At 42.9% G+C, this 22,975-nt stretch overlaps 1 protein-coding gene across 1 annotated transcript; it reads right to left on the reverse strand.

Moving 5' to 3' along the window:
- Nucleotides 1–1,887: 1,887 nt before the first annotated feature.
- Nucleotides 1,888–20,349, reverse strand: LOC141139584 (vomeronasal type-2 receptor 26-like). Its single transcript, XM_073625900.1, has 4 exons — nt 19,903–20,349; nt 11,124–11,247; nt 5,198–6,052; nt 1,888–1,994 (listed from the first exon to the last, which is right to left on the reverse strand). Exons 1-4 carry the CDS (start codon nt 20,347–20,349, stop codon nt 1,888–1,890), a joined length of 1,533 nt encoding a protein of 510 aa, XP_073482001.1.
- Between the last annotated feature and the right edge of the window lie 2,626 nt (nt 20,350–22,975).

Consider the following 22,975-nt stretch of genomic DNA (forward strand, 5'->3'; position numbering starts at 1 on the left):
TCATTTTGTAATGAATTCCAAATTTTCATAACAATTACAAGTCGGAACAGTCGAAAAATGATCGGCCGATTCAAATTGTGTGTGAAGAATAGCTGGTTGTTAAGTAGCGGGCCGGGAAGCCAGCCACCGTGTCCTTAACAACTGATCACTCATCAGCTGTCAGTGGGCTTTCCAACTGACAGCTGAAATGTAATAAAACAAAATGCCGGCAAAACAAAAATGTCAAAAAAATGGGGGCCCCCCAAAAAAACATACCAGGCCCTTATCTGAGCATGCAGCCCAGCAAGTCAGGAAAGAGGGGGAAGAGCAAGTGTCACACCTCCTGAATCATATACCAGACTACATGCCCTCAATATGGGGGGGTGATTTGGGGTGGGAGGACTCTGTTTTTGTCCCAATTTAACCTAGCATCATATAGCAATTCATCCTTAACCACTTGCCGACCGGGCCATAGCCGAAAGACGGCTGCAGCGCGGTCGGCTAGTTCTGGGTGGACGTCCGTGGGACGTCCTCCCAGAATACTGCTCTCGCGCGCCCCCTGGGGTGCACACCCGAGAACTTCCGTGACCGCCGGGTCCAGTGGACCCGGCGCATCACGGATCACGGTAAACGGCCGCTAATCGCGGGCGTTTACCATGTGATCGCTCCGTCATTTGACATGTCACATGTCAACATGACATGATGCCGGTTCCTCCCTCCCCTCTCTGTACCGATCGGTACAGTGAGAGGGGAGAGGGGGATGGATCGGATGGCAGCACCGCTGTGGGCTGCATGTGTAGTGCCCACAGCGGTGCTCAGTGACAATTGCTGTTACATCCATCCATCCCTCCATGCTCAGCCATCCCTGCAATACTCTGCATAATAGCCTGCAATACTCTGCATTATACCCAGCAATGCTCTGCATTATACCCCGCAATACTCTGCATAATACCCCGCAATACTCTGCATTATACCCCACAATACTCTGCATTATACCCCGCAATACTCTGCATAATACCCTGCACTACTCTTCATAATACCCCGCAATACTCTGCATAATACCCCGCAATACTCTGCATAATACCCCGCAATACTCTGCATAATACCCCGCAATACTCTGCATTATACCCCGCAATACTCTGCATTATACCCCGCAATACTCTGCATAATACCCTGCAATACTCTGCATAATACCCCGCAATAATCTGCATAATACCCCGCAATACTCTGCATAATACCCCGCAATACTCTGCATTATACCCCGCAATACTCTGCATTATACCCCGCAATACTCTGCATAATACCCTGCAATACTCTGCATATAACCCGCAATACTCTGCATAATACCCCGCAATACTCTGCAATATACACGGCACTACTCTGCAATATACCCGGCACTACTCTGCAATATACCCCGCAATACTCTGCAATATGCCCAGCAATACACCCTGCAATATACCCTGCACTACTCCGCAATACTCTGCAATACCCCGCAATACTCCGCAATTTTTAACCAGTTCCCGCCCACAGTCATACGACATCCTTGACTTTGAGCGGGGATATCTGAATGATGCCTGCAGCTACAGGCATCATTCAGATATCAGCTTTTTCAGCCGGCGATTTCCTACACCATAAGATGATCATAGCGGCTGTTCCACTGCTTGATCGTTCTTATGGGAGGTGAGAGGGGACGCCCCCCCCTTCCTGCCATCCTCCGGTGCTTCTACCGACTCACCGCTACGATCGAAGCCAAGATCTTTCTTTTTTTTTTTTTTTTATTTCAGGCTTCCCAGCCTAGAGGTGAGATGTGGGGTCTTATTGACCCCATATCTCACTGTAAAGAGGACCTGTCATGCCATATTCCTATTACAAGGATGTTTACATTCCTTGTAATAGAAATAAAAGTGATCAAAATATTTTTTGGGGGGGAAAAAGTGTCAAACTAAAATAAATAAAGTAAAATAAACAATAAAAAAAAAAAAAAAATTTAAAGCGCCCATGTCCGTGTGCTTGCATTCAGCAGAAGCGAACACATACGCAAGTCCCGCCCACATATGAAAACGGTGTTCAAACCACACATGTGAGGTATCACTGCGAACGTTGGAGCGAGAGCAATAATTTTGGCCCTAGACCTCCTCTGTAACTCAAAACATGTAACCAGTAAAAAATTTTAAATCATCACCTATGGAGATTTTTTAAGTAGCGACGTTTGGCACCATTTCACGAGAGTGTGCAATTTTGAAGGGTGACATGTTAGGTATCTATTTACTCGGCGTAACTTCATCTTTCACATTATGGAAAAACATTGGGCCAACTTTACTTTTTTTGTTTTTTTTTAAAGCACAAAACTGTTTTTTTTCCCAAAAAAAGCGTTCGAAAAATTGCTGCGCAAATACCGTGCGAGATAAAAAGTTGCAACAACCGCCATTGTATTCTCTAGGGTCTTTGCTAAAAAAATATATATATATATAATGTTTTGGGGTTCTATGTAATTTTCTAGCAAATAAATTATTATTTTTACATGTAGGAGAGAAATATAAGAATTGGCCTGGGTGCTCCAGAACGCCTGGAGGTGCTCCGTGCATGTTGGACCTCTGTATGTGGCCACACTGTGTAAAAGTCTCACACATGTGGTATCACCATACTTGGGAGTAATAGCAGAATGTGTTTTGGGGTGTAATTTGTTGTATGCATATGCTGTGTGTGAGAAATAACCTTCTAATATGACAATTTTGTGAAAAAAAAAAAAAGAAAAAAAAAATCTTGATTTTGCAAAGAATTGTGGGAAAAGATGACAATTTAAAAAAAACTCACCATGCATCTTTCTAAATACCTTGGAATGTCTTCTTTCCAAATAGGGGTCATTTGGGGGGTGTTTGTACTTTTCTGGCATGTTAGGGTCTCAAGAAATTAGGCTGTCAGTACTTCAGTTGTGATCAATTTTCAGATATTGGCACCATAGCATTTGGACTCTCTAACATTCACAAAGACCAAATAATATACACAAAGTTGTACTTATTTTTACCAAAGATATGTAGCAGTATAAATTTTGGCCAAAATTTACGAAGAAAAATTACTAATTTGCTAAATTTTATAACAGAAACAAAGAAAAATTCATTTTTTTACCAAATTTTCAGTCTTTTTTCTTTTATAGCGCAAAAAATAAAAAACCCAACGGTGATTAAATACCACCAAAAGAAAGCTCTATTTGTGTGAAAAAAAAGGACAAAAATTTCATATGGGTACAGTATTGTATGGCTGAGTAATTGTCATTCAAAGTGTGAGAGCACCGAAAGCTGAAAATTGGTCTGGTTAGGAAGGGGGTTTAAGTGCCCAGTGGTCAAGTGGTTAAATTCCTAATAGAAGCAATATAGCCATTAATCAGGGCTCAGCACTCTACTCTGCCTTCTTCCTGTGTACCTGATCTGTGTTTACATTAGAGATTAGAAGTCTGGCAGGCTGTCAAGCATGGAAGGTGGATCAGAATGAAGCTACTTCTGCTGGAAACATTGATGATTAATGACTCCACAGTGTCTGCACCTACAGAGATGACTAGGGGCTTATCTGAACATCCTGAGCCCATTCACTAGATTTAATCAGGTATGGGCCACCTGACATACTGATCAACATTGAAAAATTATAAATCTAACTTTGTAAAAGAGACAAGGAAGGAATCAAGCAGTACAAGGAAACATAGATAGAAATGTTTACAGAAATAATATTCAGAAATGCAAATTCATCAGGAAATTACATTCAACAGATATGCGTAACTGCTTAAGGACCGCCCCACGTACATATACTACTCTGGGAAGACTGTTCACAAGATTTTGGAATGCATCTGTGGGGATTTGTGCCAATTCAACCAAAAGAACCTCAGTGAGGTCAGGTACTGATGTTGGATGAGAAGACCTGACTCACAATCAGGCTGAGGTCAGGACTATGTTCATGACATTTTAGTTCCTTCATGCCAAACATATCAATCCATGTCTTTATAGAGCTGGATTTGTGCCCAGGGGGACAGTCATGCTGGAACAGAAAAGGTTGAAAGAAAACAATGGCCTACATATACTGTAGAGCAGGAGTGTCAAACTCAATTTCATTGTGGGCCGCATCAGTAATATGGTTTAAAGGGCCAATTGTATCTGGGGTGTGCTATGTACAGAGTTCAGGGTTAAATAATGTGTTACATAGAGAATTCAGAGTTCAGGATTACACAATGTACAGAGTGTAGAATTCAGGAGTGCACTATGTACAGAGTGCAGGGTTCAGGGGAACACTATGCACTGTGTGCAACCTCACCCCCTCTCCAAAGCTTCCTCACAGCTCTCTTTCCCCTACCTGGCCTGACTCTAGTACTTCCCTAAGTAGGTGGCTCTGCCTCAACCTGCAGGGAGATATTGTTTTCTCTCTCAGATTCTGGAGATCTGTCCCCACTGTGCCCCACTGTGAGTGCGTACAGGGATCTGTTAGTTCCAGGAACCACTGAGAGCAAAGACGTCCCTTGTAAACATAGAAGGCTTCTGTGTTTACAAGTGACAGTGAGGAGCGGAGGGTGAGAGCTAAAATGGAGTTCCACATTCAAGCGGCAAAACTGAGTTGGAGGATCACATGTCAAGGCCTGGCGAGCCGTATTTAGGCCTTGTGTTTGATATCTGTGCTGTAGTGGGATGAATGATAATAGAAGGAAGACTGAAGCTGTTTCTGGTACTGCTGGTATTGGATTGCTCTTGTACTGGCTGGTGATCTTGAATCTTTCTTTTCTATCACAGTCCAGTCAGTGTGTGAGGGCAAAGTGGGGCAAAGTGGGGGCAAGCTGCTAACTTCAGGTGTTGATTACATTGCGTGATGCTTTGATTGGTCACAGCATTTTTTTGTGATCAGCACTGTCCAATGGACAGTGCAGTCACAGTACTTTGCTTGTGCATGCTAGGGGGCATGTAAGAGCAAGAAAAAATTGAAGCTCTAAAATAGCAAACAATCCTGTAACATCCACCTTCCATCCACTTATGTACAATAGGCAGACAGAAGGCAGTCAATGTACCCAAAAAAAAATCATAATTCTGATGATAATGTCATTTATAATGATGACAATGATGATGGTAGCAATCTGACTAAGCTTGTTTAATCTGATCTACAGCATTATACATTGAATCAATGTGTTACATTTACAACATTCTTTTCCCCAGCATTGTCACTCTTGTGTTCAGCTCAGGTTTAAAAAGCAAAATGTAGAGTTTTGGAGAAAACATACACAATAATATTCCAGCACTGGAGGTCAGTATGGCGAATATCTCCACAGCCACCATGTATTTCCCTCTGGTGCTCAGATAGGCCGGGATCATGGCAATCCAGACACTGCAGAACACCAGCATGCTGAAGGTGATGTACTTGGCCTCATTAAAACTGTCCGGTAATGTCCTCACCATGAAAGCCAGAACAAAACTAACAGCTGCCAGAAACCCCATATAAAACAACATAGAGTAGAACCCAATAACTGACCCTTCATTACACTGAATGAGGATCTTCCCAGGATAGGAGTCCATGTCATACTCCTGAAATGGTGGAGAGATGGATAACCAGAGAATGCAATTCATAACCTGAATGGATGAGCAGAATAACAGGACTGTATTGGGAAGTTTGACTCCCACCCATTTTCTACAAGAGCTTCCAGGTCTTGTGGCTTTAAAAGCAATGAAGACCATGATGGTTTTGGCTAGGATAGAAGATGCTGAGATGGTGAAGGGAATTCCAAAAGTGACTTGTTGCAGTATACAGGTAATATCCACAGGACGGCCAAGGAACAGGAATACAGAAAGGAAGCTCAGTGTGAGGGAGAGGAGCAGAATGAAGCTGAGGTTCCGGTTATTGGCTCTGACTATGGGAGTGCTCCGAAACCAAACAAATAGCCCAAGTATAAAGAGAGATGTTGTAGCAAATATGACTGAAGTTATAGAAAAAAATAAAACTAGAATATCCTCCTCGTATGATAAATACTCATTGACCTTGTCAACACAAATATTTTTAGCTTTGTTAGGCCATTCATTTTCAGGACACTTCTTGCAGAGTTCACTGTCTGTAGAGTAAAAATAAGTGAAAATATCATTAGGCGTGGTAGCTATTTGACAGTATTAAATATTTTTTTCTGTATTTTCCTTAACCATTTGACCTCCAGAAGATTTACCACCCTTCATGGCCAGGCCACTTTTGGATCACCACTGCGCTTTTTGTTAAAAGTATGAGTTGAAACATGGTATAGTGGGGTAAATGTGAAGGAACGTCTGACTATATGGAACTTAACCTGCGTGGTCAGTGATAGGGCTGCTCCCATGTAAGGTCCATCTAAAGGAGGGGGCTCAAACTCCGACGTAATGGGATAATTAATAAACAAAAAGGTAATCTAGATTAGGAATTAGAGGCACTCAAGGGGAAAAAGGAAAACGGGTGTGTTATCCACCCAATGAATATGCACAAATTGTGAGTATAGCCTCAAATAATAAGGGTAGTAAAATTTAAACCGTACCATCATCCAAATTAATATGTACAAGGAAAAGAGAGTGGGACATAGGGGACAGTGGCTGATGTTGGCCCCATAATGTTCACACCCTAAAATGGCTGGACTATACCGGTACAGGTAAACGATGATAGACAAAATGTATAAAAGGAATTTATTACAAACAGGAAATACATGGTGTACAGATTAAAATGCAAAAACAGAAATTCAAAGATCACCAAAGAATATCTGTAAATTACAAAATATTGACTGGTCTGGTTCTCGACTAGTTTCGCGATATTATCGCTTCCTCAGGAGGACCAATCTATAAGACAAATAATATAATGCAATACAGGCAAAAAACAATGTACAATACACTACAAGTAGTGATCTTAAAAACAGCATGTAGAAAAGGGGAAAGAATAAAACATAATTACTAGTTCGGCTTACCCTATAATTGGGTGATCGTGTGCGGCACCGGGCCACCCAAATAACTCTCCCCCGCGGCGGACAAGGGGGATAGTTTAGAGCCCTCTAAGTAAAAAGCATAGCGTAAGTGGGGGGCTACAAAAATAGCTGGTGAAAGGATACAATAGATTAGCCAACCACATATTGAGGGAGCGGAAAGAGAGGGGAGGGAGGGCCTAGGGAAAAAGGGGGAAGGAAACTGGGGGGAGGGGGAGGGGGGGAAAAGGGAGGGGGTGAAAAGGAGGGAAAAAGGGGGAGCGGGAAGGGAAGAGGGAAGGAGGGTAAGGGTAATGGAACATGGGAAGGGGAAGGGGGGGAAAGAAAGGGAGGGGGGGAGGGGGGGGGAGACTGGGAGGAACACCAGGGGAGGGGGTAGTGGAGGGAAGGGCAAAAGAGGGGGGGGGGAGGGGAGGTAGGGAACAGGGTGAGGAGGAGCAGACAATGCACAGGAACAGGGAGGGTAGAGGGAGGAAGGGAAGGGGAACAAAACAAGAGGGATTACACTGGGCTAGTAAACAATAGAAGCGTGTGATATGGCTTACCATAATGGTTGGGACGAAGGGTAATACATATGCTAGCCACGAAAAGACTTGCGATGGCGTGGGGGTCGGGTGGCCCATAATGAGCAGGAGAACCAACCAACTCCAAGCGCTGGGGCATCATGAAGGGTACAATGTGTGGAAGTCCACCACTGAGGGTAGATAACCACAGGGTTGCATGGCAGTCTGTCAATAAATAGTATCAAATGTAACATGAGATACAGGATAAAATCCAAGTGAAGGTATCTAAAATAGATAGCGTCGGGTAGAGGATAGTATCCAAGGTAAGAGAACATAACGTACCTATAGATGTACACCAGTGAGGTGTTGAAGGCCTCCGTTCCATCCCAGCCCCACGTCAGCAGTCTATCATGGGGAGAGCTCAGATGCTCACTCACAGGCCCAAGGGCCCATTAAGTGAGCTCCCCAACCCGGAGACGCCCACGACGCCGCCAGCCGGCAAGCGTCTGACGTCACCGGGTCAGTTTCTCCGCACTGCGCAGGTGCGCGGACCGCGCTACTGCGCAAGCACGTTCAAGGCGAGCCCGTGGGCAGGAAACCCTGGGCTCCGCAAGGACAAGCAGGAGACGAACACCAGGGCGTCTTCTCCTGCCAGGAGAAACACATGTCCGCCGCTCGGAAAGGCACAGGCAGCCACGGACCACACAGGGCACCTAGGGTCAGCCGAACAAAATAAACAAAAACATTGAACATCATAACAAAAAATGGTAATAAATAAATGGCAGTATGTGTAAAAGAAATAAGAGTGGCAGTAAAATGCCACTCAATCCATTAAGGTGTTGGTAAACACAAACGGGACTTGGTCCCCATAGATGGCACTACAAACAGAGGGGGGCAGCATTGGCTACTGAAAGGCCTGGTTGAGAGATGAAAGCATTAGTCAGTTGGGGCTACCTGTTGGTGAGTGATAGGAGTGAAAATAAGGACAGGGAACAAGGAGGGGGGGAAGGGGTGTGGGGGGAGGGGGTGTAGGAGGAGGGGGGGGTTTTTTGGATGTGCCAATGAAAGATGAAGTGTGTGTTGTAAATGAATGGAAGTGATGCGGTGAAGAGTGATAAGGGAATGAATAAAAATTATACATGGTTGATTGGTAGTGACAGATAGTAAAATAAAAAACGTGAGCATGTGTAAAACAGTGGATCTGAATAAAACGTAGTAGGGATAGAAATCTGAAGATAATAGTGACAACCAACAGCGAGGAAGCCATGGTAGATGGGTGGGAAAAATGGAATAAATCCTAACAATAATTAGATTAGGGGTTAGATGACATGAAGGCAGGGAACTCCATAGGGTGTCAAACTACATAATATAATATTCTAGGCTAGAAAGGGGTAATCGCAGAAGGGCGATGATGTAGCAATGATAGGATTAGGTTACAAAGGGCCGACATGGGTAAGGGTCAGCTACGGATTAGGGGTATGGATAACACAATAATCACACTGGACCGGAAATTAAACGGTCCATAGTAGCACATACTCTTGGGTAAAGGGTAGTGAATATAGACTGACCAAACCCTATTCATGGCAATAATAGATGTAATGTTAAAAGTATGAGTTGAAACATGGTATAGTGGGGTAAATGTGAAGGAACGTCTGACTATATGGAACTTAACCTGCGTGGTCAGTGATAGGGCTGCTCCCATGTAAGGTCCATCTAAAGGAGGGGGCTCAAACTCCGACGTAATGGGATAATTAATAAACAAAAAGGTAATCTAGATTAGGAATTAGAGGCACTCAAGGGGAAAAAGGAAAACGGGTGTGTTATCCACCCAATGAATATGCACAAATTGTGAGTATAGCCTCAAATAATAAGGGTAGTAAAATTTAAACCGTACCATCATCCAAATTAATATGTACAAGGAAAAGAGAGTGGGACATAGGGGACAGTGGCTGATGTTGGCCCCATAATGTTCACACCCTAAAATGGCTGGACTATACCGGTACAGGTAAACGATGATAGACAAAATGTATAAAAGGAATTTATTACAAACAGGAAATACATGGTGTACAGATTAAAATGCAAAAACAGAAATTCAAAGATCACCAAAGAATATCTGTAAATTACAAAATATTGACTGGTCTGGTTCTCGACTAGTTTCGCGATATTATCGCTTCCTCAGGAGGACCAATCTATAAGACAAATAATATAATGCAATACAGGCAAAAAACAATGTACAATACACTACAAGTAGTGATCTTAAAAACAGCATGTAGAAAAGGGGAAAGAATAAAACATAATTACTAGTTCGGCTTACCCTATAATTGGGTGATCGTGTGCGGCACCGGGCCACCCAAATAAAATGTTTTTTGCGCTATAAATAAAAAAAGACCAACAATCTTGAAAAAAAATATTTTCTGCTATAAAGCACATTCAATAAAAAAAAAAATAAAAAAAAAAATCACATTTCTTCATAAATTTAAGCCAATATGCATTCTGTTACATGTTTTTGGTAAAAAAAAAAATATATCCCAACAAGTGTATATTGATTGGTTTATGTGAACTGTGGTAAATATTTATGGAATTTTTATCTAATTTTATGTTTTATACTAGTAATGGTGGCGACTTTTACATGTTGTGGCTGACAATCTGACAATAACTGACACTTTTGACACTTTGCGGGAACCAGTGACACTAATACAGTAATCTGTGCTAAAAATATGCACTGTCAATGTACTAATGACACTGACTAGGAAGGGGTTAAACATCAGGGGCGATAAAAGGGATATCTGTTTGTTTAGCCAGTGTTTTTGTGTTATTCTGCGCTTTGCAGGGACACAGAATCCCTCCCTACCCCCTTTTAAGAACACAGATTTGCCTTTATTACATAGGCAGATCTCGATTCTGTGTGTTTTACTGATGATCAATGGGTGCCAGCAGACATCCAGTACCCAGCACCCAGCACCCGCAGATCGGCTTCTGCTGTGATTAATCACAGCAGAAGCAGCCAGCTGGTGGGGCACGTGCACCCCCTGCAGGTGGGAGTGCAGAATCATGTATATACATGATCCTGCACAGGAGGGCCGCTCTGTGGCAGTAAATCTGCTAAAGGGCTGTGCGGAAGTAGTTTGCCTTAAAGTTTTTTGTAGTTAAGATGGTAATAATAAATATGAATTAGAAGCCATACAAAACAAAAAAAATGTTGGAACACTATACAGTATATGTTGAATATCTCAAGAAAGTTTTAATCATAAATAAAATGTGATGATGCCCTACTGAAAATGAAAGAACCATGACATGGCCATGACACAGTCTATCTGTAACTTGTATGTATGTAACATTGTAATTCCCTTATTTTACCACTTTTGGTCTCTTCAGTGAAATAATTTTCCATATAATTTCTTTTAGATAAGTACAAACATGTCAGAGGCTTTGTCAAACAGACAGGAGGAGGAAGGAGCTTCCAGTTACTTGCTTGAGAAAGCCTCCAACACTCCCAGAAGGGTCAGAGGTGAAGAAAGGTGCAGAAAGGCACCATCAGTAATCATTAATTTCATAATTTCATACCATTTAGGGAGATATTCAGCCTGCAAAGTGTAAAGTGTGTGCAGAATCAATTTAAAGGACTTTAAATGTTTTCATTTTCTAATTCAATATCAGAATTTATACATAAAAAGCATAAAGCTTACCAGAATGGTTTGATATTTCTCCTTCTGAACATGGAGCACAATTATAACAACATGGGTGATATCCTTCTCTTACAGATTTTCTGAACCCTGGAAGACATTCCTTGGAGCATTGACCTCTTGGGACCTGAGACAATATAGAGCTATATGATCTATTCAAGAGCAAAAGTACAGTTTTAATAGTGTAGATAAGCCAAGATTCTGATGTTTAAAATGATGCAGCATGTACAGTATACCTTGGTGGAAACACATGGACCATTCCAGAAGGTGGCCCTTCATTAGTCTGGATACCACAGCATATGCTATGAACCAGAAGATGGAAATGGACATATAGGAGTACTAGCAGAATCCTTTCATTAGAAAGGTTACAGCAACAAAACTATCAATACAAGCATAAATCATGCTTTATAAATCCAAAGAGGGGGCATGGTCTGCCAGCATCCATGATGGCTGCCTGACAGAGGTGCTTGTCAGACAGGGGAGAACACTGGAGCTACAGCGGCCACATCTGAACCCAAAAACCGGCCATCCAGGACCCCAATCACCCATACACTCCAGCCAGCTTTGTCCAGCAAGTGGAACAGCAAATTCCGCCCGAAGAAACTGATGGCCTTCTTCAACAAGCCACAGCCTAAGGTCAGTCAGACTCAAAATGGCAATGGCCCACCCGCATCCCATGAGGCATACACAGATCTCCCAGATGAGATCACTGGAACGGGGGGACCCACCCCTAATCCCTTCAGCCCCTAAACACCAAACAGAGGAAAATCCCCATACAGGCAGCCCAGCGAAAAGCCCGAAGCCGCAGCTGCTCACACAAATTGAGGCCCAGGCTTTCAATCCCCTCCAATCTAACCAGGCCCTGTATTCATCAATGGCAACATTCCCCACCACAGGACAACCTGTGATAGATACTACCCTTAAAGATATGTTGCTGTCACTTCAGACTTCACTGATGACTGACCTAGCATCACTTTTCACCAAAATCTCTACCGACATACACGCCATTGATGATATCAACATGGGGACAAGGTGTTTTGGGGGGTACCCCAAAGCACCCTCCCAATGTTGAGGGCACGTGGCCTGGTATGGTTCAGGAGGGGGGGGTGCTCTTAAATAAGACCAATCCTATTTAATTTATTCATAAACAACCTTTTGTTTAAACAGCTAAATCTGTAAAAGCAGGGCAATAACTTCTCCGCAGGATGTGGAAACCTTGCAAGAACATCTGAACAAAGTAATGGGGTGGGCAATTACATGGCAAATGAGGTTTAGTGTAGAAAAATGTAAAATAATGCATTTGCTTGGCAAAAATATGAATGCAATATACTCACTGGGGGGGTGAACCTCTGGGAAATCTAGGATGGAAAAGGACCTTGGGGTCCTAATAGATGACTGGCTCAGCCATGGCATGCAAGCAAAGCAAACAGAATATTGGCATGCATTATAAAGGGGGTTAACTCCAGAGATAATAATTCTCTCACTCTACAAAACTCTGGTCCGGCTGCACCTGGAGTATGCCATCCATTTCTGGGCACCAGTCCTCAGGAAGAATGTGCTGGAACTGGAGAGAGTCCAGAGAAGGGCAACAAAACTAATACATGGTCTGGAGGACATTATTTATGAGAAAATGTTAAGAGCACTGAACTTATTCTCTCTGGAGAAGAGACGCTTGAGAGGGGATATGATTTCAATGTACAAATATCATACTGGTGACCCCACAATAGGGATGAAACTTTTCCACGAAAGGGAATTTAATAAGATACACGGCCATTCACTAAAATTAGAAGAAAAGCGTTTTAACCTTAAACTGCGTAGAGGGTTCTTTACTGTTCTTTACTGTTGTGGAATTCCTTGCCACAAGCGGTGGTATCAGCGGGGAGCATCGATAATATTAAAAAACTATTAGATAAGCACCTGAATGACCGCAACATACAGGGATATACAATGTAATACTGACATAAAATCACACACATAGATTGGACTAGATGAACTTTGATTTTTTTCAACCTTGCCTACTATGTAACTATATGTAAAAATCAACCGCATTTTAGGAGTCACTCATACAGAAATCCAGGTAGCTCTAAGTTTTTTTATTTTTAATGTATATACAGTAACTGCAAATTTCTGATCGGGGGAATTACTACTCTAAACTGTTTTTTTTTTCTTCTTTTTACAGTCTGAGGAATTCAGAAGGCCTGGGTAGAATCTGGCCATGGATAATACTGGCGGTCATTCCACTCCAAAGCCTTTTATCTTCTTCTGTACACAGGATTTGGGGTCCTTTTTTGAGTGTCTATGTTCCACTCTGTGTGATGTGATGAGGAGGGGGTAGCTAGTAGTAGTCAGTCACGTTCAGCTGGACTTTTTCTGTAATATAGAAGATGTTTTGTAGTTTATCAACTTCTTCAGTTATATAAAGTGAGGGGAACATATCCCGGCATTTATATCCACACAATCAGCACTGACACCTTCATCTAATCACCACGGAATGAGTAAGGGCAGATGTTGGCCGTCTATGAACAGTATGGGGGGACAGGGTTAGGATTTGTCTGGAGATGGGCTTTAGGGTCAAAATTAGTATGTATCTTGTATAAGTTCTGGATCAGCTTCCCCAGTGTAACTTACCTTGTCTCCTTTCCATGATATTCGCTCTGGTTCTAGTGTAAGTTGCTGACCCTCTGAAAGGGACCCATCAAAGTGACCCACAATCATCCAATCAGTGATATTTCTACCTTTAATTCTTGTAATCCAATTTACAATTTCCATTGGGCTGGGCAGTTCTCCTTTATCATTAAAAATCATGACCTTGCCATTCGGATCCTTGTACTGGACTTCTTTTACATAGCGGGACAGCTTAGAAAATGACAGAAATGATAATAGGTAACAGTTTTACAGAATGTTTTTTGGACTATATATATATTTTTTTTTCGTTCAAAAAAGGTTTATTAAAGGTAACACATGTTACACATAACACTAGCAAAGAAAAGAAATGAGACAAGGCCTAATGTCACACTTAAACAAGCGCTTAGGAGTAATAAATGTTCTGGAACAGATTGGTACAAATTGATGCAAATAACCCAGATTAGTGGCAACAGCTGCTACCTGAAAAAATATTCCTAAACAAAAGAAATAATACAAATAAATAGTAAAAAAGTCTAGTAGACTCCGGCAGCACTTATAAAAATAATTGATCATAAACCATGAACAATCTAAACAATATATACATTGAATCAAGACCGTGCACTCATATAATAAAAAATGATGATTTGTACAAAGAAAAGTCAAGTCCTTTGAAAAACCGAATCTTATGGAGCAAGATTCTCAGAGATAGTTGCTGTCACCCAAGCGAGTTCCACATCACACATGCTCAAAATAAAGAGGGGGGGTCTGCAAGAGAGCCCCCTCTAAATAAGACTCTTACCAGATCAAAACTTGATCTTTAGCGTGTATGTTAATCAAAACCAGTGGAATCCTTGCCGGTATCCTCCTTCTGTTGTCCGGATCAAGACAGCTCTCAGGTCATTCAGTGGTTCAGGACATCTTCAAGTTTGCTGCCTGTGTGCAGTCAGTGCAATCCTCTACCGCCTGTGATGATCTCCCATAAGGCCGGCACCACCGTGTAGTGTCAGTGGTGTGCCCCGCTCCTCTGCCCCCTCTCCTCCTCCCCGATCATACTGCCTAGGCAGGAGAAGGCCCTCGATCTTTCGCATTCTGGCCACATAGATTAAGTTCAGTGATTTTGTGACGTTATCCTTTGCTTCTCTGCCGGGCATAAATCCAGCCTGTTCCAGACCAATTAAAGTATGGAGTAGGGGCTTAAGTCTGTTAGCTAGTATTTTGGTTAGAAGCTTCACGTCCAGGTTCAACAATGAAATTGGTCTGTAGATGGGGCATTGCGTAGGGTCTTTATTTGGCTTAGGTATGACAGTTATATGTGCCAAAAGAAATGTCGGAGGGATGTCTCTGGGTGTGGAAAAGGAGTTTAATGCTTTTGTCAGGGGACTAGTCAATATATCCATGAAGGTTTTATAGTAGATGGAGTTAAAGCCACCTGGGCCAGGGCTTTTCCCCGTCTTTAAATCTTTGATCACTAATTGTATTTCAGAATTGTCAATGGGTTGTTCCAGAGCCTCAATGTCTGCCTCTGATAGTTGAGGGAGTCTAGAGGATTTTAGATAGTCTTGAATAATTTGTGACCTGTTTCCCTGCATCTCTGCTGGTTTATGTGGAGCGGGTAAATTATAGAGGTTAGAATAATTGTCATGAAAGTGTTGGGTGATCAGCTCATCAGTCCAGTCCAAAGTCCCTTTTTTATTTTGTATGCCTAGGATTTTATTGTGATGTTGGGGTCCTCTCAGAGCCCTAGCTAGAAATTTGCCTGTTTTGTCTCCATATTCATAAAATATTTTTTTCCTAAAGAATAGGAAACGTTTAGTTGTAGCGTCCACTATTTGCTGTAGGGTTTTCCTGCTTTCGAGTAGTTCAGTCGCTGTTCGCGTTGTCAGTGATTGTTTATGTTGGAATTCCAAGTTTGAGATTTTACCTGTCAGTTTTGTGATTTCTTTTTCCCTGTCTCTCTTTAGCTGAGCCCCCATCCTCATTAATTCCCCCCTGGCAGGGCATTTATGGGCCTCCCATATCATCAGGGGGTCCATCCCTTGAGTTTCATTTTTGAATGAAAAACTCTTTCAAATGTGATGTGATTTTTGGTAACAACACATGGTCTGTCAGAAGTAAGGAATTCAGTCTCCAATTTGGAGCCCTAGTAGAGGAGGTAGTTGAATCCAGCGAAAGCGAGACAGGAGCATGGTCATATATGGATTGGATACCGATGTTAGCTTCCGTTACTGTGTGTAGATCCTTGCGTGATATGAAGTATAGTCTATCCGGGAGTATCTTGCATGTGGGGCAGAGTAAAAGGTAAAATCTCTGACGTCTGGATGCATATAGCGCCATATGTCAATAAGATGTAGAGAATTCAGCAGTGATTTTAAGCTTTTCAGAATTCGGTAGGTTATGTATGATTTGCCAGAAGATGTATCTGTCATACATCCTCTGTCAAGGATTTAAGGGGAGATTGAAATCTCCTCCCAGAATTATACAGCCCGAGCAGAAACCCTCAAGCTCCTTTACCATGCGTCTACAGAGGGTTAAGTGTGATGTATTTGAAAAGTAGATATTAGCTAAGGTTGTTGGAATACGGTTGCGTTTCCCTTTGCTTAAAAAGATATCTCCCTTCTGGGTCAGCCAGTCTGTTGGTCAGTTCAAAGTTGGCGTCTTTGCTAATCAGTATTGTCACCCCTTTAGATTTAGTCAAGGTATTTTTGGCATGGTGTGCCTCAATAAAATAGGAATCAGTGAGCCTGGGTATGCTGTGTGTTTTAAAGTGCGTCTCTTGTAAAAATGCAAAATGAGGACTACCTTTCTTTAATTCCCTTAAGAGGGTCGAACGCTTCTCTGGTACATTCAAGCCTCTGATGTTATGAGACACTACTGTAAGATTATGACCCAGCGAAGAGTATGCTATTGTACAACCATAGACAGATCCAGAGAACTGTGTCCTGTGAACAACACTAGTCAAGTAGAACGTGGGTACAGGTGAATATATCTCCGATAAACGTTTATATGAGAACAAACAGCCACTACTAAGAAAGTGAGTCATCAATCTTTTACCTTTTAAATAGATATACTATTGTTAAGGTCTTATGTAGTGCACTCTCCTGTGGCCAAGGTCACACTGGGAGGCACTTTGTGGGGGAAGTGGGAGGTACTGACCGATATGGATATCGCCAGGCAAAAAAGCCGCTACTCCGCAAGCAAAGTAAACTCACCTAATGGGGACAAGAGGCCCTCAGCCTCGTCATGTAGCCAATGATTGGGTTAAAATCGAATCATTCTGCATCGTAATATGAAGGATATGAGATGCAAAAACAACCACACTAATAAGTTACATAATAGGTAGGGGATACTATTGGCAGTAGATAGTGACCTTATTCCTGTCTCTCAGCCTCATCGGTGTCAGACTTTCTGAGACACAACCGCAACACTGGGGTGCCCATGCCTTCCATACTATATATCCTCATTACAGGAACACTACTAACAACCTAACACTCTAAACCAGTGTTTCTGATATAGGCATAACCAACATCAACTGTGTGTTGAAATTCTGAACTGATGATCCTGTAAAGTAAAGAAATGTTAGGTGTAACCCTGAGATCAGTAGGTAATCACTTATCACCATGGATTAACATATGTCCAACAATGAGAATCAGCTCCTGTTTCCCAATCTCATCCAATAATGTCTTTCAGGATCATAACCGCAATAAGAAGGTACATACTCCAGCTACATCTTGTACTCCAGGCGGTGTTGAGGAGATATCCCATAACATGGCCCACAGAGTCCAGAACGTAAGTTTTGTACATGCAGAGGTTTAAAGCAAAGTCCTCTATTTGCTGAGTATGGGTAAAGTTGCACAAGTTCAGTCCCCATACTGGGTTTAGAGTATCCCATTTCTTGATCAAAATTGAATAAACTCGTAGAAAAAAGCGATCAAGTGATCAAAAAAACAGTTGCTGTAAAGAGAATACAGTGTACACCGCATTTAACATGGCAGTTAGTACATTTAAAGTGGAGAGACATATCATCTTCTAGGTATCATCCAATACTCCTGGCCGGTGCGCTCTGGGGGTGCCAGAAAGTGAACCTTCCTGTCTACCTTGCTTCTTCTTCTTAGATTGGTGCTTATCAGGGGATGCCAGCGGTGAGCAGGGGGGACTTCTGTTCAGAGGAGGAAGAAGAAATTCTCGGTACCAGTCTGGGAGTTCGACTGGACCTAGTTGTAAGGAGTTGCAAAACTCTGGAAGGTCCTCTGGTGAGCGTAAAGAGTATTGTCTGCCATTGTGCGTCACAAGTAGGGCGAACGGGAAGCTCCATGTATATTGTAGGTCCTTCTCGCAGAGCTTGTCTAAGAGGGGTCGCAGAGCCCTGCGATTTTTCAAAGTTATTTGAGACAAGTCCTGGAAAAGCATTATCACCTCTCTATTAAACACAATTTTATCATTGTGGCGCGCCTTTTGCATAATGTCTTCCTTCAGTGTAAAATTCTGTAAACAACATATACAGTGGGGCAAAAAAGTATTTAGTCAGCCACCAATTGTGCAAGTTCTCCCACTTAAAAAGATGAGAGAGGCCTGTAATTGTTACCATAGGCATACCTCAACTATGAGAGACAAAATATGGAAACAAATCCAGACAATCACATTGTCTGATTTTTGAAAGAATTTATTTGCAAATTATGGTGGAAAATAAGTATTTGGTCACCTACAAACAAGCAAGATTTCTGGCTCTCACAGACCTGTATCTTCTTTAAGAGGCTCCTCTGTCCTCCACTCATTACCTGTACTAATGGCACCTGTTTGAACTTATCAGTATAAAAGACACCTGTCCACAACCTCAAACAGTCACACTCCAAACTCCACTATGGCGAAGACCAAAGAGCTGTCGAAGAACACCAGAAACAAAATTGTAGACCTGCACCAGACTGGGAAGACTGAATCTGCAATAGGCAAGCAGCTTGGTGTGAAGAGATCAACTGTGGGAGCAATAATTAGAAAATGGAAGACATACAAGACCACTGATAATATCCCTCGATCTGGGGCTCCATGCAAGATCTCACCCCGTGGGGTCAAAATGATCACAAGAACGGTGAGCAAAAATCCCAGAACCACACGGGAGGACCTAGTGAATGACCTGCAGAGAGCTGGGACCAACGTAACAAAAGCTACCATCAGTAACACACTACACCACCAGGGACCCAGATCCTGCAGTGACAGACGTGTCCCCCTGCTTAAGCCAGTAAATGTCCGGGCCCGTCTGAGGTTTGCTAGAGAGCATTTGGATGATCCAGAAGAGGACTGGGAGAATGTCATATGGTCAGATGAAACCAAAGTAGAACTGTTTGGTAGAAACACAACTTGTCGTGTTTGGAGGAGAGAGAATGCTGATTTGCAACCAAAGAACACCATACCTACTGTGAAGCATGGGGGTGGCAACATCATGCTTTAGGGCTGTTTCTCTGCAAAGGGAACCGCCCGACTGATCTGTGTACATTAAAGAATAAATGGGGCCATGTATCGTGAGATTTTGAGTGCAAACCTCCTCTCATCAGCAAGGGCATTGAAGATGAAACATGGCTGGGTCTTTCAGCATGACAATGATCCCAAACACACCGCCCGGGCAACGAAGGAGTGGCTTCGTAAGAAGCATTTCAAGGTCCTGGAGTGGCCTGGCCAGTCTCCAGATCTCAACCCCATAGAAAACCTTTGGAGGGAGTTGAAAGTCCGTGTTACCCAGCGACAGCCCCAAAACATTACTGCTCTAGAGGAGATCAGTGTGGAGGAATGGGCCAACATACCAGCAACAGTGTGTGACAACCTTATGAAGACCTACAGAAAATGTTTGACCTCTGTCATTGCCAACAAAGGATATATAACAAAGTATCAAGATGAACTTTTGATATTGACCAAATACTTATTTTCCACCATAATTTGCAAATAAATTCTTTCCAAATCAGACAATGTGATTGTCCGGATTTGTTTCCACATTTTGTCTCTCATAGTTGAGGTATACCTATGATGACAATTACAGGCCTCTCTCATCTTTTTAAGTGGGAGAACTTGAACAATTGGGGGCTGACTAAATACTTTTTTGCCCCACTGTAATACCACGTGTAGGCATGTTGTCTGGGCCTCGTGTTCTCAGGGCCCTATGTGCTCTCACAAATTTAATGGCAGTATCTTCAGGCCGTTCCAGCAGACTATTAAAAACTCTTTGAAGGGCAGGGATGATTTGATCTTTGTCTACAGTTTCGGGGATCACTCTGACCCATATATTACTCCTCCTCCCCCTATTATCAAGGTCCTCCAAGTGTCTGTTAATTTCTATGAAATGATTAGAGTGTGAAGAATTGATCTTTTCAAGCTTGCAAATAGCTGTCTCCCTCTGTTTTCCATATGCCTCAGCCGAGGCCATTTTCTCAGTGAGCACCAGCAGGTTAGATTTAAGGTCAGTTATTGCTGCTGAGAATGTGGACTTAATGTCTGCTGCGAATATGGACATGTTTGCATAAGTGAGGGGGTGATTAGAGTGTGAAAGACTCTTACCGTTGTCCTCCGCAGCAGACTGTGAATCTTCACTGAAGTCCTCCTCTGTGTGTGTCGGCGCCATCTTAGCTTCAGCCACTTTGCTCCGGGACAGAGACTGATTCCAGAAGATTTCAGAGATATTCCTGCAATGAGAAGCTGTCGCCAAACGGCGGGATTGGGTGTGTGGTGTCTGGTTGTTCTGCTTGCTCATTATCAGGAGCTAAGATGCAGAATGACGGGCTTGAGGCTGTGGGTCCTCCGGAGCTCCTCTAACAAGCAACCATATCCGCCAAGTGCCAAGCCACACCCCCCCAACTATAGATTGTTTATCTAGTTAAATCTCAATCAGAGAATGTCATCAGGACGAGATGACCTGTTTGCTGAGCACTTATAATCAGATACATTTTATTGGGACTATTTATAAACAATTTGCTTTGCGAATGTGAATGTTCCAGAGATAAATCAATAATTCTACCCATTTACAATACACTGGCTCAGCCTCATCTTGAATATACGGTTCAGTTTTGGACACCAATCCTCAGGAAAGATGTCGATGAAATAGAAAGAGTTCACAAATGGCAACAAAATGAACAAGGAGGACAGAGGATCTCAGCTATGAGGACTGATAGATTATAGGTATTCACTCTGGAGAAGAAGCACCTAACCCTTTCACCGCCTGGCCCGTATGTCGAACAGACCTGACAGCGGGAGGTATTGCACACAATTCAGTGGCTGCAGCCACTGGGATTGTGTGTTAAAACTGACAGTCAGCCTCCTGCCTGTCAGGTGAGAGCATTCGGGTGGCTGCACTACTGACAGATTGCTCTCACACCCCCCAGGTACCAGCGCCCCCCGCCATCACACCCCACCAAGCTTACTCTGCTTGCCCATCTGTGGACCTGGGAGCTCCATGGCGGGTGCTGGTGGCTGGAGGGGAAGGAGAATAGTGGACATCACTTCCGGGTCAAGCTCTCTGTGTCCTCAGCTGGGAAATAATGTTTTGCAATGCGATCTGCATTGCAAAAATTTAGTGGAGCACAGGGGAGACGTTGGGGGTCTTTTAGATCCTGCAAATCTCAATAAAGAGAACCTATCACCAAAAAAAAAATCACAGAGGGGACCCTTTGTCCCCTTTGTGATGAAAAAAAAAGTTGTGCCCTCTTACATCGAATGTACTTGACTTCCTTCATCACCCACTGAGGTAACTTTGGTTGTAATCTATCCCCCCTATATGTATGTAAGGACAAATATATATCTATATATATAGATATATATGAAGAAACTCCTGCGCTGTCAGAAATACCTATGCTAAGGGGCACTGCTGCAACACCTAAATGGCTGATCCAAACAAACAAAAGTGGTGTGAATAAAGTAAGTGGCGATTGCGCTGTGATAAGAGGGGAAGGAAGGAGGAGGAAGGGGCTAGCTCAAATGTATAGAGAGGTGAATGAAAAATGAAAAAAATATACAAAATATAAAGGTATATATATACGCAGGCCTCCATCTCTTTATGCTGTTACATTGTGCTAATTCTGCTCTAACCCTGGCTGTCCCTTCCGGGACCATTAAAACCAGATGCACACTAAATCTAATGTGCCTAATATGTCACATGTCCACTCACATGACTCTGGCTCTTTATGAAACCAACATCAATTTAAACATAACCCTTGCATGTTCAGCATGCTGCACTTTAATATCAATACTATATTCCATGAACACTGGCTCATATATATTCTTCACCACCTTCCAATGCCCTAGAGCTGCATCCAGACTTGTATCATCAATCTCTCTCATTCCCACAATGTGATCTATATGTATATGCCCTTGACAGACTACATCCCGATCGAGTCTCGGCTATATAACTCTAGCTCCAGATCCATCCAATCCACAGATCTACACTCCGCCCCCCTTTCCCCCAGCCTATCAGCAGACACCAATACCTCCCCTCTCCTCCCCCTCCCCCTCACCTCTCATAAGCCCACTGGATAAGCATGGACGCAAGTCTGATGAAGGAGCCGTGCATGTTCTGAAACACATTACCACCCATCGCCTTCACCTGATGTTACATCGGCCGTCCCCGCTTGGTTCCAGAACCCAGACTGCCTCATCGCATCCTCACCTCCTCGCTAATCCACATCACCAGGGAATCTGACAGCTGCAGGACGGCTCTCTCTCCCCAGACAGACAAGGATTACAGAGATCCGAATGAGGACTATTCATTATATGCTTCTGACCTTTAATTCTATTGTGCCTGTAATACATCTTTTAACTACTGCACTTAGAGGTGCCTTTCTTTTTTTATGACCCTCCAGTGATGCTTCTTCTCTAGAAAGCACTGCCTTCAGTGCCATCTCTCCACTACTATTAAGGGCCGGATACCTACCAGGGATCACCAGAGTGCCCTCATCTCTCCCTCTTTTCTAAATAAGATTTTGTGCATCCTCTGCATCAAAAATTTAATTTTTGTTGAGATACTCCCAAAGGGAAATCACATCTAAAGGGATGCAGACCCTACCAGTTTCCACATTAGATCCCTACAGGTGCAGTAGCTTATTGATAATTTTGTAGCGCACCCTCTAAGGAGCTGCAAATGTAAAGGGATCCCCCACCCTGCAAAGCCAGACACACCGCATCTTCACAGAACACTTAAGTCAGAACAGTGCAGTGCTATTTTATTTAATAAACTTGGATAGGCATAGTCATATCAT

The sequence above is a fragment of the Aquarana catesbeiana genome, linkage group LG01 (genome assembly GCF_042186555.1).
Source record: "Aquarana catesbeiana isolate 2022-GZ linkage group LG01, ASM4218655v1, whole genome shotgun sequence".
Taxonomy (NCBI): domain Eukaryota; kingdom Metazoa; phylum Chordata; class Amphibia; order Anura; family Ranidae; genus Aquarana; species Aquarana catesbeiana.